Raw genomic sequence first — 16865 nt, 5'->3', positions numbered from 1 at the left:
TTATCTCTAATACTTCGATCAAGTTTTTTGCTAATTTCCATATAATTTAATTACAACAAAGTGTAAATAGTTCTAAATTGACAATCTAAGACTTGAAGCTTATCTAGTAAAACCCCACTACTAATCAAACATTACATACAGTGACTTATAGACCAAGTCAAGAAGTCAACGTCAATGAAGGACGACCATTAAATTACTCAAAGACTTATTACCAATTACATGTTCCACCACTACACATACAGATCTGTGACCTCTCTTCTTCTATTGTGAGAAAGAGATCAACAAATGGAGACAAAGAGCGAGGAGAAGCTAAGTGTCATCGAACTACTAAAACGAGCTCTTAAGCTACTCTTTGGTAACATCAATCTCGCTCTCTTCCTCTTTCTTTGCTCTCTCCCACTGTTTTGTTTCTTGATCTTCTTCGAGCTCTCCCTCCAAACCACTGTCTCACTCGCTTCCACATACATCTCCAAACTAGTCAATTCTGAGGAGGACTTGTCGGAGAATGATCTTCTTCCTTGGCTGATTCAGACAACTCTGCTCTACTTCTTTCCCTATACTATTCTTGACCTCCTTACCACCACCACGATCGTTGCAGCATCATCGATTGCTTACACATCTGAGGAAGAGCCGTTAGGGTTGCTTTATTTGGTAGGGAGATCTTTCAAGCTATGTCAGAACAAAGTAGGAGGTTGTCTGATCACATCTCTCTATGTCCTTCTCTTGTCGACCTCTGTTTTCCTCGGTTTGTTCTCTGGTTCGACCATCTACTTATATTTTGCTTCTCTCACACTCGAACAACAAATATTCTTTAATCAAGCAGTGGTGCAAGACCAAAGATTCCTTGAACAAGCAGTGGTTCTGTTGGATGTGGTGGTAGTTCTGATTCATGGTACTGTCTTCATAGTTCTGGCTGCAAAGTTCAGCAAGTGGAGCGCGGGATGGAACATTAGTATGGTTGTTTCGGTCTTAGAAGAGGAAGAAGATAGTAAAGGCATCTATGGAAGTAGTGCTCTGTCTCTTTCAGCTTGGTACTTAAGAGGACAAGAGAAGCGTGACTTCTGGATGATGCTAGTGTTCTTGGTCGGCGCTCTTGTGACAAGGATGCCATGTTTATACTACAAATGCAGTGAAAGTCTGAGTGGGAATGGAGTGTTGTACACTGGTCTCTATGTAAGTTTGATTTGTGTTGGGAATGTCGTTAAATGGGTTTCTTGTGTTGTTTGGTACCATGATTGTAACACAAGGGTCTTGAGGAAAAAGGGTGACGTGGAGATTGGGTCAAAAGCTTTTGCTACATAGAGAAATTGTTTGTGAGTTGTGACCAAATCTTTAACAATTTCTCTATCACCAATAGCTTTTGCTCTCTACTTGAAATAACAAATTGAAGTTTAATAGTTCTCAAATCAGAAGACACTTCTAGTAAAACCCTACTAGTCAAACATTACCATACAGTGGCTTGTAGAATAAGTCAACAAGTCAATGAAGGATGCTAACCATATATTAATATATGTTCTACTTTACATACAGATCTGTGATTACCCTTTTTCTTCTACTTCAATTGTGAGAAAGAGATCAACAAATGGAGACGAATAGCGAAGAGAAGCTAAGTGTCATCGAACTACTAAAACGAGCTCTTAAGCTACTCTTTGGTAACATCAATCTCTTGCTCTTCCTATGCCTCTGCTCTCTCCCACTGTTTTTTTTCTTGATCTTCTTTGAGCTCTCCCTCCAAACCACCGTCTATCTCACTTCCCAATTCCTCTGGAAACTACTCATTCTGGGAGAAGACTTGCCGGAAAATGATCTGATTCTCATATCAGAGAAAAAGAATGATCTGATTTCATGGCTGATCCAGACATTTCTGCTCTACTTCTTCCCCTACACCATTCTTGACCTTCTTACCACCACCACGATCGTTGCAGCATCTTCGATTGTTTACACATCCAAGGAAGAGCCGTTAGGGCTGCTTTATTTGGTAGAGAGATCTATCAAAATATGTCAGAACAGAGTAGGAGGTTGTCTGATCACATCTCTCTATGTCCTCCTTTGGTCAACCTCAGTTTTTCTTTTCTTTTTCTTGTTCTTTTTTCTTCAGTTTCTCTCTGGTTCAACCAACTACGTATCCATTCCTTATCTCTCACGCGAATACAAAGGGTTCCACTACCAACCAACGGGTCTATTCAACGTGGTAGTGCCTCTGACTCTTCTGATGCAATGTACTCTATTTATAGTTCTGACTGCAAAGTATAGTAAGTGGAGCTCCGGATGGAACATGGGTTTGGTTGTTTCGGTCTTGGAAGAAGACGAAGATGGTCAAGGCATCTACGGAGGAGATGCTCTGTCTCTTTCAGGTTGGTATAGAAAAGGACATGAGAAGCGTGACCTCTGGTTGATGTTAATGTTCTTGGTCTTCGGTCTTGCGACAAGGATGCCATGTTTATACTCCAAATGCAGTGCGAGTGGAAATGGAGTGATGTACACTGGCTTCTATGTAGGCTTGATTTGTGTTGGCAATTTACTTAAATGGGTGACTTGTCTTGCCTGTTACCATGATTGTAAAACTATGGTTTTGAGAAAAAAGCGTGATGTAGAACAAGCTAAAACTCCTGCTGCTTAAGAGACTTTGGCTGAGATCAATTCAAAGTGTGAATCTTTATAATAAATGGTATAAAAGCAGAAAGGTTATTAGACTTCTCAGCTTCAACGCAAAAGCATAAGAACATGTTGTAAATAGGATTTGCTACTATGCGAATGTGTAATGCTAAAAGAAGACATAGTCGCTCTTGCATTGTGTTACAGAAACATGAGTGAAACAACAGAACATTCTAAAAACTGTAAAAAGCTTTTATTTTTTGATAAATTCAACGATCCTCCAGATTAGTTTTCTTTCCCTTTTCAATTGGCTTTTGACTCAATGACCTTCTTGGCGAAAGAAGGCAAGCAGAATGCAGCTGAATGAATCTGAAACCCCCAAGAAATGAGAGCATAAGCTAATGATTCGAGTGTGTAGACCGCATGAAATGGTATACTGAGAGATTTTTATCTTACCTCGGCATTGTAAAACTTCAAAGGTCCATTTGATTTGCTGGAGCTCTCGTCAATTGGGTTCAGTGGGTGTTTGAAGTCAACATCAGGTCCTTCAGTTGAACAAAGCATAAATCCAATGACCCCACTGAAAATAAGAAAAGTGTGATTCAGGTTAAGTTATAATCACCCAAAAAGGAGAGAGATTGATGTTAAAGGTCATTAAACATGCCTGGGGTATGTTGGAACGCTGGTCCAAGCATAGTTCACAGAACCCTTGAAGATCTCACGGCAGTTGGAAACAATGTCTTCGATGATGTCCATGTGAAGCCACAAGCTTTCAGCTTGAGTGCACACAACTCCACCAGGACGAAGAGCTCTAGCCACAGATTGGAAGAAGGGTTTCTCAAACAGCTCCTTTGCAGGACCTGACAGACAATAAGTAAAGGCTGCTTTTTAGTATTGTTCAACATAACAGTAAGGAATAATGTTGTTTCTGATGACATCTGATGACATCTGATTGTAGTAGTTACCGATTGGATCTGAAGAGTCAACAATAACTGCATCGTATGATCCTTCAGCAGCATTCTTCAAGAAAGCAACACCTGCAACGATTCACCAACCGATCAGTTTGAAACGGCAAAATGTGTTCAACATAACTACATAATGTTTCAGAAAGAGAGAAAAAAGCGGCAGTATTGTACCATCGCCAATGACAAGGTTCACGCGAGGATCCTCATATCCAATTGCTACATCAGGGAAAAATTGCTTAGACACCTGAAAATTACCAGTAGGTGGAAACAAATTAGATAACAAGGTATTTATCTATCGAAATAGAGAAGAAGGAAAGGTGAAAAGTAAGTGACCACTCACGTCGACCACCATTTTATCAATTTCACACATGTCAATCTGCTCAATAGAAGCATGGCGTGCAACTTCCCGCAGGACACCTCCATCTCCTCCTCCAATGACCAAAACCTATGGAAGAACTAGAAAGGCATTGATCAGATACACTCTGGCTTATAGCTTTACTAGCTAAAAGCAAAAACAGCATTTTTAGCTGACCCACTTTACCATAACCCAAAATAGTTAGACTACCCAATTCTGATACTTGGGAGCAAAAGCAATTCTGAATGTAAGAAGCTTGATTATCTAACCTTTTCTGAACCAAGTCCCCCAATAACAAGCTAAAGACTAATCATTTAAGCCCATTGAAATAAGTTTCTTCCGAATCATTATTATAACCCAATAAAGTTACTTGAGTTCTCTAACTTTGCCAGAAGGGAACATGGGACTATGTACCTTTTTTTCTCAGGAGGCCATCAAAGTTTGTACATATAAAAAGCAAAAAATGGTGATCATGAACCTTTTCTCTAGTGGACATTCCTATCACCACCCTGGAATGTAATCATTAATGCCAACTCAAGTAGTTTCTATATACACATCTAATAAAAGGAACTCTGGTTTCTCTATTTCTCCATAACTAATGATTTCATCATCCTACTTTACCGGAGAAGAAAAATGCAAACTTCAAGAAAGACCTTTCATTACATTCCAAAGCTATAAACTTTTGATTACCCACAACACAACACAATCAAGGTCACAGAATCTAGCAAAAGGATTGATTGTATACCTTCTTAGGGTTAGGGATAGAACACAAAGGAAGATGAGTGATCATTTCCTGATAAGCACATTCATCTCTCTCCGTAAGTTGGATTACTCCATCCAAAACCAAAACTTTTCCATATGTTGCAGACTAACCAACACATAAAAAACAAGTCTTTATAAGTATAATCACAGACAAATAAGTTAGGAAAAAACAGAGAAATGATTCTTATTTTTGTTACCTGGAAAACAATAACATCCTGATAATCTGATTTCCCTTGAAACAAAACTTTCTCAACCTTCAATGAGTGTGCCTCTCCTGCATCATCAAACCAATGAAAAAAAAAATCAGCTTTTTAATTTAAGAACCCAGAATTTGTTTTTTGAGAGAGAGAGAGGAAGGAAACAAGACCTGGCCACATAGGACTCATTTCAGAGAACCACCCAGGAATAACAGTGGAGAAACAAGCAGGTTCCTTTTTCTGATCTCCGTTCTCCGTCTCCATGGTAGCGGCGCCGCCGTTATCATCCTCTTCTCTCGGTCTTTTCAAATCGGTGGCAGAGGTTTCTTTAGCGTCCATGGTTATTGCTCTGGTGAATATCTCCGAGAAATGAGAGAGAGGAGGAACTAGGGTTTGTGAGAGGTGGTGATTTTGGTGTGAAGTGAAGCGGAAGATATAAGGAAGAGAAGAGCGTACAACTGAAAATATCATTTCATTTTTTTATTCACTTTTTTTTCAACGTAGCGAAATTATTATGTGATGATAATTCTACTTTTGCCTCGAATATATCGTTTCTTTAACTTTTGGGTCCTTTTTAATGGTTTTTTAAAGAGAAACTTTTTGGCTTTTTATGTCTGGTTTTTTATTCGTGTCTTTAATGCTCACTCGCTTTTTAGCACACGCGCTTTCTCACGTGCAAAATTCTCATACTGTACCACCACCAAACATGGACGGACTAGACTAGAGAATGTTATTTCCATGTTCTCTCAATTGGTTTAGTTACCAATTCCAAACTCTATAATCTATTTTTGTTTTAACTTTATTTGTTGTAAGTAATCTTGTGTAAATTAGTTTTTAACAATATGAAACTTTGTACAGTGATAATAAGATTTGGTACAGCTCCTAGTAGAGGAAGCAATTGGTTCATATGTAGTATTAGCTAAATCTTGGCTCTTGTGGGTTCAAAGCTCAATCAAAGCACATAGGTGCTTATGTTTTGTCAGTCTACAAGGAACTTCTTTTGTTATCATCAGATGCAGCCCGTTGCTCAATATTGGGATGTAGGACTCTCTGAGTCTCAGCTGGAAAGGAAGGCATTTAAACGAAGAAGCAGATTCTCGTGATCTTTGATGAGTTCCTTCGTTCTAGAAATGTCACTAGCGACATACACTCTACAAAAAGAGACCTTAGTAACATCAGGATCAGTTCACGTAGTGTGTTTGTTCTGTGGATTGGTACTTATGAAATGATGAGCATGCCAAACATAACAAGAGAGAAAACAACTCATATCTATATATGGACGCGAACGTCAGTAAAGAGCTTTAAAAACACGTCATACTTGGCAGGTTCATCATGAAATGCTTCCTTCACAGCATTGATGTATGTAACCGCATCCGCATCATCGATAGTAGAATCCGGTGTTTGTATGTAAAGAGCTTTATTATCGATTTGTGTTTGTATTGAGCAGATAATTAGTAAAATCTTAGCATTAGCTTTTACACTGCAGTCTTCTGGTTTTTTTAGTTGCAAAAGTATATAATTGGTAAAATCTGTGAAAATGAAATTTAAAAGCTTTCTATAAATTAAAGACATATGATGAGAAAGTTTTATGATTAGAATGCAGATATTTGTATTAATTTAGTCCAAATCTTGTTTTAAAAAATATACAAAACATATTTAAATTAGAGATATAAATATTGAATTTAATTTTTTTCTATAAAATCTTATTATCAATTTCGTAATTCATATAAGGTTTACTTAAATTAGAAAATATATTTGTTATTAGAATTACTTGACTTTGTTTGTTTTGCTCTGTATTTTTTGGCCAGGCGTAAGTTTGGGCTCTCTTCCTCTCTGTTTTTGTTTCTAGCTGAACTCTGTTTTTTTAGTGTTTCCCCTCTCAGTTTCTTATGCAAACACGACCCAAAAAATATCTACACGGCCCAAATCTCATGTCTTCTTGGTAACGAGGAAATATTTATTTAGTGAAAAAACATTTGATATCAAAGAAACCTCAACAAAAGAAACTATACACTCTCTTTTAGTCTCTTATACGCCAATTCATTGTACAATATACCTCAACATAGAAGCATAGCATATTTGTGAATGTCATGTTAATCAAACCAAACTCAAATGTTTGCAAAAGAAAACTAAAATCACTCTCTTTTCGTTAGAAGCCTTCCAGTACCGTCCTTAGTCATCTCTAGACTCTAGTAGATGGATCAGTGAAAATTTGTGAAAGCTCCATGACTAAATCGTCATGACCCTGAACAAGTGCAACGATCTGCAAAAGATAACAAAGCAAATGAAACCAAAGAACTAAGAAAGTGCAACACACAACACAAAGTATCCTACCAAGAAGCCTACCTCCTGATACGCATCATGTTTGGACTTGTTTCCCTCACCGTACATTCTCATTATCTGAAGAACTGAGTCAACTACTTGACTACCATCGCCCTGAAACTTTGCCTGCATATGGACAATTTTGTTACTTAAACCGCAAGTGAACATATAGGAAATATCAAATGGTACCTATAAGCACTCTATACCTTAAGCTTCGTGGTAAAACTCGTTGTAGCTGAAAGGAAGACACAGAAACCAAAAAGCAGATTCGAGTGATCTTTCATGAGTTCCTCCACCCTAGCAATGACACTAGCGGCATTGACTCTACAAAGAGACTTAGTAACATCAGAATCAATTTACATAATGTATTTGTTCTGTAGACTGAGAAAATCAAACATAACATGGAGAAAAGAACTAATACATACCTGCGAGCTTTAAAATCATTCAAGAGCTTAAGCATTTCCTCATATTTTGCAGGTTCATCATGAAATGCTTCCTTCACAGCAATGAGGTATGAAGTCGCATCATCTATGGTAGGCTCCGGACGTGGTACGCTTCTTCCAACCACCTTATGAAACTCTTCGCTAGCCTCGGGAGGGATGGCTCTCTGATACTCAGGTGCAAGCATGACATTTAAACCAAGACACAGACTCGGGTGATCTTTCAAGAGGTCCTGCATGCGTGCACTGAAAGTAGCCATACCCATCCTACAAAGATAAAAATAACATTAGAATCAATTCTCACATGTGTCTTTGTTCTTTAGACTGTTTAAGAGCAAACCAAACACACCTTCGCGCTATCACCTCATGAAAGAGTCTTAGAAACTCTTGATATTTTGCAGGTTCCGCTTCCTCCAATGCGACCTTCACAGCATTGACGTATGCCTTTCCATCTTCCAAAGATGACGCCGGTGATTTACTTCCTCCAGCCATGGTGTGAAATTGACCTAATCCATTGTTCAAAGATAAAGATTTGTGTTCATCAAAACAGATCAGATTGGTCATTGAAGCCTTTCTTGTATCTCAAGAAACTTAATCCATAACAACAACAAGATCAGTTCGTCGATATGGATGATTCATGCAAAGTTCATCTTCTAGAATACAGATTCATGTAAATTTCATCGAACAAGATCCTTAAGAACATCTAGAATCAGTCTCGATTGAAAGAAAACAACAAGACTTGCTGATTAAAGAAACTAGAAAAGAATCATATACGAAATTCGATCGTTAACCCAATCGTCACGTCACATGATTTCACATTTCAGATGAACGAAAAAGGAATTGAAACGAAGAAGAAGAAGAAGATAACTACCTAACAAGCAAGCTTCGTCTTCGCAAGTGAGAGGCTTCAAGATTCCCAGAAACAAACGCACTCTGTTTTGAGCTCTTCGGTTTTTTTTTCCAGCAAAACCTCAGAGACTGATTCGAGTATTATTCACGAGTCTTAGTCTATATTTATAGTAGGAATATACCATATTTGACTTCATTTTATTTTGCGGAAAAAAAAAGACTTCATTTTATTATTGTCAACTTTTGTTTGCATTGATCAGATAATTAGCATAAGCTTATAAAACTAGAACTGGTAACATCTGTGAAACTGAAATTTTAAAAACTTTCTATATATCAAAGACGATGAGAATTTTTTATATATAATTGGAATACAGATATTTCTATTTATTTTAGTCCAAACTCCAAACATATATAAATCAATAGCTAGTCTTCCACCAGTGCACGCCCTATACCGTCATTAGGGAATTGGATCGCAAGGTTTGGCCCACTAATAATAGTAGCCCATTTCAGGACCTATTTTTCGCAAAAAACAACATAATGCAGCATGTACATTTTTTTTTTAGCATATACTTTTTTTTTTACATTTGGTTTGATTATTTTTCAATTGACATATACCTTCCTTTTTTTTTAGCAAAAAATACATTACTTTGTAGAGACGATATTTGTTTATGTTAACTATATTTTTTCCCTATCAAAGTGTAGTGTTTATGAGGTATTTTGGATCATCCTAGTAATCTAGCTAGCTACTTCTATAATATACGAAGTACCGAACATTTGATAATGATGTTTCAATTTCATACGTTTGTTCCTAGTTCGTGTTAATAATTTCGAACGGACGGTCTATTACTGTATATATAGTCGAATCTTATACGAAAACATTATGGAGAAAAAAAAGTCATGACACAATAATCCCTTCTTTTTATCTATCTATTAAAAGAAAAGTTGGTAGAGATAAACAAGTAAATGCTAAAATGAATTTTCTATAAAGAAACAAAAAGAAATACGTTTACGTATCGATAATGTCTATGCACTATGAAAATATATATATTTGGTTATGCATGAAAAGATGTTTGGAAATCCCAAATTTTTTTAAAGGTTTTTCGTACTTCTAACTATGAAAACGTGATAATCAATGTGCATTAGCATTTTTTTAACGCTCATATAAGTTTCCATAGCTAACTAAACCAGTTTCTGTCAGTTTTGTATAAATTTGTCGTCATTTGTTTTTTTAAAAAAGCTTTGTGTCAACAAAAAAAAAAGCTATAAAAAACCAACACTTTTTAACACAGAACAATTACATAGTATATAAATCTTGAAAAACTTGAAACTACCTAGTAATAAGGAGATTATGGCTAAAATATAGCCTTGTCCATCGAATTGTTCTGTTTTTGTAAGGTTGGATCCAAAGTCCAAACTGAGTTATACGTATTGTAACTGTGTAACATTGTCATCAAGATCATATCTTAGTGATAACAAGAAATATTATTAGTATAGAATGATGACTAATATATGATCTTATCTCTATACAAACACATAATAACAATTAAAAACGTAATCTTTAATGCCAACACACAAAGTTGACACTATCTTATACCATAATTACTAGTAAATTATCCTACTAATATTTGTATAGAATAACGATAAATAAGCAAAATAATCACCTATTTTTAGTGTGGTAGGTGAACCACTCAAATCTCTTCAAAATAATCAGGACGTAATACTTTTCTCTTACGCCTTCAATGCCGTACCACACTTTTTAAATCTCCATTCACACTTTTTTCTTATTATAATCTCTATTCACACTTAAAAATCGTTATTTTCTATGATGTTAATTTTAAATATATTTCTGTAAAATATTCCAGTTTATGTACTAGTGATTATATATGTAAATTTGTCACAGAAAAAAAAAATCCAATAAATGACAGAAATATAATGAAATAAAAACATATTTGAATATTGTACTAGTATTAGTGTATTACTATGTCTTTTATTAGCGTAATATCTATGATACTAAAACTACAACTACAACTATAACTCCGAAGATTATGGTATGGTACTACTAAGTACTAAGTAAAATAATTCTAAAATAATATATAGAAATGAATGATTAAAATGATATTGTAGTATTATTAGTGTCGACACGAGTTTTGATTTGACTCTTGTGTAGACGACAAGTGGGGAACGAATGTGATATTTTTATCCCTGAAATGGTTCTTTCTTATGTTCGTTAAATGCGAAATCATTACTCGTGTGCTTCCATAAACAGAGTTCTCACACCAATACAAAAGAGACCATCACCGTGAGAAAGAGAAGAAGAACAAAAAAAGTTAGCCATGGCATCAAGAAGAGTTTCTTCGCTGCTCTCTCGCTCTTTCATGTCCTCCTCACGTTCTATCTTCTCTCTTAGAGGTATCTAAATGCGATCCGATCCATTTGTAGAGCCATTGCTTCTCTGTCATAGTTATCTTGATAATGATCGAGATCGTTCTGTTTTCATTGTCTCTGTTAACTTTCATACGGATCAATGATCTCCGAGTTTTTCGGATTTTGTGGTTACTTGTCGATGGATTTGATGATCTTGGTCTCATTTAGATCGAATCTATGCGTTCTTGTTTGTTTCTTTAGGCATGAACAGAGGAGCTCAAAGATACAGTAACCTCGCTGCTGCTGTCGAAAACACTATTACTCCACCAGTGAAAGTTGAACACACACAGCTTCTAATCGGTGGAAGATTCGTTGATGCAGTGTCAGGTAAGAAATGTTTAGCCTTGTCAATATCTTAAGCTCGTAAAAATATTGAGACTAGATTGTTTAAAAACTACAGGAAAAACTTTCCCTACTTTGGATCCAAGAAATGGAGAAGTGATTGCTCAAGTGTCTGAAGGTGATGCAGAAGACGTGAACCGCGCGGTTGCAGCTGCACGAAAGGCTTTTGATGAAGGACCATGGCCTAAAATGACAGCTTATGTATATAACAAAGTTGTTTTGTGCTTATCTTCTGTGTTTTATTTGTGCTTTTGACATGACTCTTAGCTTTGTTAATTTCTTCAGGAGAGATCAAAGATACTGTTTCGTTTCGCTGATTTAATCGAGAAACATAATGATGAGATTGCTGCTCTTGAGACTTGGGATAATGGGAAACCTTATGAACAATCTGCTCAAATTGAAGTACCAATGCTTGCTAGGGTGTTCCGGTACTATGCTGGTGAGTGAAACCACTGATGCATATTGTATACCTTAATGACTTTTTCATGATCTTTGTAAGGATTTTTGTATGTTGTTCTTCGATGAGTTTCTCAGGTTGGGCAGACAAGATACATGGAATGACAATGCCAGGAGATGGTCCACACCATGTGCAGACCTTACATGAGCCTATAGGAGTCGCTGGACAAATCATCCCATGGAACTTCCCTCTTCTCATGCTTTCTTGGAAACTTGGACCAGCTTTAGCTTGCGGTAACACCGTTGTTCTCAAAACTGCTGAGCAAACTCCTCTATCTGCTCTTCTTGTTGGGAAACTACTTCATGAGGTAACAATGTGCTCTTCAGTGAGATTCTGTTTTATTGATGTTATGTTTTGCTCAAGTAACTGAAATTTTATGACACAGGCTGGACTTCCTGATGGAGTTGTGAATATAGTTTCTGGATTTGGGGCTACTGCTGGTGCAGCTATAGCTAGTCACATGGACGTTGATAAGGTTTAAAAGACAAACTTTGAAAAATTATCCTATTAAAAGGCAAAAGTTATGCCTTCTATAGAGTTTCTGATAAATCCTCTGCACTCTACAGGTTGCTTTCACCGGGTCTACTGATGTTGGGAAGATTATTCTTGAGTTAGCTTCAAAAAGCAACCTTAAGGCAGTGACTCTTGAGCTTGGAGGAAAGTCACCATTCATTGTATGTGAAGATGCTGATGTGGATCAGGCCGTTGAGCTTGCACATTTCGCTTTGTTCTTTAACCAGGTACTGTTTTTTTTATGGTTTCATGGTTCTACAGTCTTTAGAATCTAGCCTTTTCTGATAGGTATAACTGTAGGGACAATGTTGTTGTGCTGGTTCGCGTACATTTGTACATGAACGTGTGTATGATGAGTTTGTAGAGAAAGCTAAAGCTCGTGCACTCAAGCGAAATGTTGGAGATCCCTTCAAGTCAGGCATTGAGCAAGGTCCCCAGGTAGTCATACCATCATTTAGAAACCGTAGCCTAACCATGTTGTCGGTGATAAACAGAACAACATTTCAACTTGTATTGGAACAAAAAAACAGGTAGACTCAGAGCAATTCAACAAAATCCTGAAGTACATCAAACATGGAGTTGAGGCTGGAGCCACATTACAAGCTGGAGGTGACAGGCTTGGTTCCAAGGGTTACTACATTCAACCTACTGTCTTCTCAGATGTGAAAGTAAGTAAACCGATTATTACCGTCACAGTTTTCTTGCGAAAATCGATTTATATGGACCATGTTGAACTTTGCAGGATGACATGCTCATAGCAACAGACGAGATTTTCGGGCCGGTTCAAACCATACTGAAATTCAAGTACAAATCTAAATGCTAAACCAAAAACTTTCTCTTTGTTGACATTTTCTGATTAAACTTTACTAATGGCTTTTGATGTTTCTTAGGGATCTTGATGAGGTGATTGCAAGGGCCAACAACTCAAGGTACGGTTTAGCTGCTGGAGTGTTCACACAGAATCTTGACACAGCACACCGGCTGATGCGAGCACTCAGAGTTGGGACTGTTTGGATCAACTGTTTTGATGTACTTGATGCATCAATTCCATTTGGAGGGTATAAGATGAGTGGCATTGGTAGAGAGAAAGGTATCTACAGTCTCAACAATTACTTGCAAGTCAAGGCTGTTGTTACTTCCCTCAAGAACCCTGCCTGGCTCTAAACCATACCAGGTGGTTACACTTATTTCTCGAGTTTGGTTTATGATTTGCACTTTTGCTTTGAAAACCTGGAGTTGTACTGTGTCTCTAGGATTTCTAGATTTTGAGAGTAATTTATCTTCAATACATTTTGCAAATAAAGCTACATGACAATGTGTGATTAATAAACACAAACTCTTATTAGTTTCATTGATGTGTACATGAACTTGACTAATAACAATAGAATCCATGAATAAATCTCTCTATAAGCAGTGGAAACTGAAAGCCTTTTCACAGTAGACGTAGAAGGAACAACTTAACATCTCAAAATCGCGCTTATGGTCTAAGGATTCTTCAACTTGATTCTGAGCTTTCTAGTGATATGTGATGCTTTTGGATGAACTGGTCGTTTCGTGTTATCAGCAGAATGTTCTTCTTCCACCCAGTTTACAACTTTGAGAATCAGAGACTGTGGAACCTTCTTAACATCTGCATCACTTGTGCCTTTACATTTCTTCATCCCTTTCTCCAGAGCCTTTTCTATAAACTCCATGAACCAATTTGCAGCTTCTTTCTCTATCTCTTTAACCAACCTCGCCGTGTTTCCTAATCCGGAAAGAGAAACTGCGGGGTTCTTGTTCTCATCGTTTGATCTCTTTTGCTGCTGCTTCAGGAGAATTCTTCTCTTTGATGTTGTTTTCTCCTGATCAATAGAGTTATGCTGGATTTCGTGTAGTATTAATGATCCATCCTCAGATTTTTTCTCAGTAGTAGCAGGTGAAGCAGCTGCTTCGATAGAAGCAATTTCGTTCATGGTTTCAGATATCTGGCTGTGAAACTCCAAGAACTTGTCGAAGCAAGCAGCTGGACAATCAGCTTTTGCTGATTTGCTCAGATTTGCAAATGTCCTGCGTTGTCCCAAATAAGATCCATAAGAACATTTCAAACACAAACATCCATAAATCATACAATGAAACCAATCAAGAAGAGATTGTTATGTGTACTTGAGATGACGAACTACTGTTTCTGTTGTTGTAGCTTCTCTCAATGCCTGAAGAGCTATCTTTTGAGCCGTCTCTCGCTGTTGCATAGCTTCCTGTTCAGATACAAAGACATCTCTCAGTATCATCACCAAACACATTCTTAAAAGACTAACCATTCAATCTAACATTCACATTTACGCAAACCTTGCTCAGTGTGCTAAGTCTTCCTGGTAGACTCAAACTCTTCTCAGGTTTTTCCAGCTTACTATACTTTGAAGTAGACTTTGGAGCCTCTCTTTCATCTTCCAACAAGGAAGCTGCTGTTGCTCTTCTAGTACGTACACTCGGAGGCGGTGAATCGTTTTTCTTTGCCTGCAAAACCCTTGTTAACTCATAAACCTTGATGCCTAAGCCAATATAGAAAAACAGAGAGGAAAAAGTACCTACAGAGGATTTAAAAGGACTAAAAAGAACAGAGTTCTTTGCCATTGTCTCTCTATCGCAAACACTTTTACTTCTCGGAAACTTCGAACTCGGCGGAACAACACAGCTCTTCCTCATCATTGCAGCAGGACTCTCCGCCATTTTCGACAAAAGCCCTCCACCATAAGAACATCTAACACCACCAGGTGACCTCCCTCTAGTCATAACATTCGGAGACGCCGCCATAAATCTCCCCGTACCAAGCCTATGTTTCGCCGGCGTACACTGATCAAAATCCAAAGGTGCAGGCTTTAACACAAACGGAGACGAAACGTCACCGTTTTGACCCCAAGAACCTCTTCTAGGTCTCGAACTCTCAATCTTTCCTCTTGTACTCATCAATGGCTCAGGAGTTCCAAGTAAAGGATGTCGTCCGGGAATCGGTCTAGCACCTTTGATGATCGGAACAGGTGTCCCTGGATCAAGCCGATCAACGTAGATAAACTGACCTAACTGCATCTTGTTGCTTAAAACGTCGTCGTCTTGATCTGAAGGAAGGCTAACGTAGATTGAATGAGAAGAATCAGAGACTTTTATGAAGAAGCCTTGTTTCGGTAAAAGATTCTTCTCGTCAAGATCAATAGGGACGATATCTGTGACTTGTAATAACGAGCTTCTGTGTTCTCCGGTCGGTTTAACTCCGGTTTTCATACCGTCGATTAGCTTTTGAAGGATTCCGGGGGCTAAAGCCGCCATTGTTGTTGAGTTTCAAGATCGAGACTTTGTGATTCAGATGAGAAATTCAAGAAATGGGTTTAGATCGGGAAGAAGAATTTAGGGTTTTATTTGTTACTTAAGTCGGAGAGATCCAACGGTAAGTAAGTGTAGTTGAAGAAGAAAGAGGATTGGGATAATTGAAAATAAAAATCGAAACTTTTTTGAATAAAGAAGAAAATACTTGGGGATTTTTTTCTTGGAACGTTGTGAGCAACGGTCGAATTTGGTGGTGGGTCTTTGTACTGTATTTTGTATTCGTATGCGTGATTTATTTTATTGATTTGTATAATTACATCTAATCTGGATGGATCTTCTTGTTTTTATTGTACGCATCCCACGCTAATCCCATATGTTTTCTAGTCTATTAGTCAACTATATTTAAAACATTTAATTTTGTTATTAGTAATCAGTCAAAATCTGCAAAATAATGTTTGGATGTGAAATTGTGTTTGTTTTATGTGGATTCGCCACCTCATTTTTGAAAATGGTAGGTTGTTGTGAGTATTTATGTTCCATTTTTCAAACTAGTTACCACCTGTGATAACCAAAAATAATATCAAATAGTTATTTATGGTATTTATTACTACTATTTTTTCAGATTTATAGGAATTGATTTCTATATATTTATTATCTCTAAAGTATGAATTTATCATCAAAATACATTAGAGTAACTCATTCTATACTTTGTAGAATTTTTATTTCTCACAAGGTAACTATTTGGACTTGGTAAGATCTTGACATCTTGTCATGATTTCTTTCCTCCGAAATTATTGTTTGGATGAACACGAGGAGTTTTAAAAACCGAAATTCGTTTTGATGGAAAACATTGTTGATATGCTTCAGTTTATTGAAGGCAGTCTTACACGTTTTACTATAGGACAACACACAAATGAATTACCATATGAAGATAATAATGTTGGATACAAGTTCGTAAGGGCTTGCTCAATTCCGCTTGCATTTTTTTTATGGGGTGAAAACTGTAGCGAGATAAAAAATTTCTTTGATGTTATTTATTTATATGGTAATAATGAATATATGATGTTCTGAATTTGTACCATTTAATATATTTGGCCGCAAATACAAAATTTAATTTATGTGACATAGAAAAAAGTCAGAATCCGATTGACATTCAAGAAGGTATTATTTGTAACCTTTTCTAGATTTTAATATTTTTAGTTTTTTATAATCAAAAGCGCTAACACACATACCAAACCATAACTACAAATTAGTTTGAGGTAATAATATCGCTGTTGCTCATTGAAAGTTATGTTACTAACGGTGTTGCAAATGCTAGAGCCAGATTTGGTTAGTGATTGTACA

General features: G+C 36.9%; 6 protein-coding genes and 2 long non-coding RNA genes across 10 annotated transcripts; 4 read left to right on the top strand and 4 right to left on the bottom strand.

The window, feature by feature from the left end:
• The first annotated feature begins 237 nt into the window (after positions 1–237).
• AT1G23840 (uncharacterized protein) lies at positions 238–1481 on the top strand. The gene has a single exon (NM_102232.2). The coding sequence runs from the start codon at positions 286–288 to the stop codon at positions 1300–1302; it is 1017 nt and encodes a 338-aa protein (NP_564206.1). The 5' UTR covers positions 238–285; the 3' UTR covers positions 1303–1481.
• A 53-nt stretch (positions 1482–1534) lies between these two features.
• On the top strand, positions 1535–2663 carry AT1G23830 (uncharacterized protein). Its single transcript, NM_102231.1, has one exon. The coding sequence runs from the start codon at positions 1583–1585 to the stop codon at positions 2618–2620; it is 1038 nt and encodes a 345-aa protein (NP_564205.1). The 5' UTR covers positions 1535–1582; the 3' UTR covers positions 2621–2663.
• On the bottom strand, positions 1550–2554 carry AT1G05837. Its single transcript, NR_138972.1, has one exon. It is a non-coding gene; the product is annotated as an other RNA (long non-coding RNA).
• On the bottom strand, positions 2638–5358 carry SPDS1 (spermidine synthase; the record flags this gene model as incomplete). Of its 2 annotated transcripts, none has more annotated exons than NM_202171.2 (9): positions 2638–2964; positions 3052–3175; positions 3256–3455; positions 3561–3632; positions 3732–3804; positions 3901–4005; positions 4661–4783; positions 4875–4951; positions 5045–5358. In NM_202171.2, 8 exons carry the CDS (start codon positions 5343–5345, stop codon positions 3143–3145), a joined length of 984 nt encoding a protein of 327 aa, NP_973900.2. The 2 variants fall into 2 exon arrangements, with proteins under 2 accessions (NP_973900.2, NP_173794.3); NM_102230.5 differs by having other exon boundaries at positions 2899–2964; positions 3260–3455; positions 5045–5213.
• AT1G05833 lies at positions 3995–4682 on the top strand. Its single transcript, NR_138971.1, has one exon. It is a non-coding gene; the product is annotated as an other RNA (long non-coding RNA).
• A 1698-nt stretch (positions 5359–7056) lies between the features above and the next one.
• AT1G23810 (Paired amphipathic helix (PAH2) superfamily protein) lies at positions 7057–8128 on the bottom strand (the record flags this gene model as incomplete). Its single annotated transcript, NM_102229.1, has 5 exons — positions 7057–7137; positions 7221–7322; positions 7403–7520; positions 7622–7903; positions 7986–8128. The coding sequence occupies 5 exons, from the start codon at positions 8126–8128 to the stop codon at positions 7057–7059; spliced, it is 726 nt and encodes a 241-aa protein (NP_173793.1).
• Positions 8129–10736: 2608 nt separating this feature from the next.
• Positions 10737–13572, top strand: ALDH2B7 (aldehyde dehydrogenase 2B7). Of its 2 annotated transcripts, NM_102228.4 has the most exons (11): positions 10737–10894; positions 11111–11236; positions 11310–11452; positions 11537–11690; positions 11786–12015; positions 12094–12183; positions 12275–12448; positions 12522–12659; positions 12752–12889; positions 12964–13025; positions 13112–13572. In NM_102228.4, exons 1-11 carry the CDS (start codon positions 10819–10821, stop codon positions 13383–13385), a joined length of 1605 nt encoding a protein of 534 aa, NP_564204.1. In that variant the 5' UTR covers positions 10737–10818; the 3' UTR covers positions 13386–13572. The 2 variants fall into 2 exon arrangements, with proteins under 2 accessions (NP_564204.1, NP_001321290.1); NM_001332622.1 differs by having other exon boundaries at positions 12522–12889.
• Positions 13544–15678, bottom strand: AT1G23790 (dicer-like protein (DUF936)). The gene is made up of 4 exons (NM_102227.4): positions 14793–15678; positions 14550–14717; positions 14367–14458; positions 13544–14270 (listed from the first exon to the last, which is right to left on the bottom strand). The coding sequence occupies exons 1-4, from the start codon at positions 15522–15524 to the stop codon at positions 13706–13708; spliced, it is 1557 nt and encodes a 518-aa protein (NP_173791.2). The 5' UTR covers positions 15525–15678; the 3' UTR covers positions 13544–13705.
• Positions 15679–16865: the final 1187 nt, after the last annotated feature.

The sequence above is a fragment of the Arabidopsis thaliana genome (genome assembly GCF_000001735.4).
Source record: "Arabidopsis thaliana chromosome 1 sequence".
NCBI lineage: Eukaryota > Viridiplantae > Streptophyta > Magnoliopsida > Brassicales > Brassicaceae > Arabidopsis > Arabidopsis thaliana.
The sequence above is the reverse complement of the archived record's forward strand: the minus strand, read 5'-3'. Positions and strand labels throughout refer to the sequence as shown.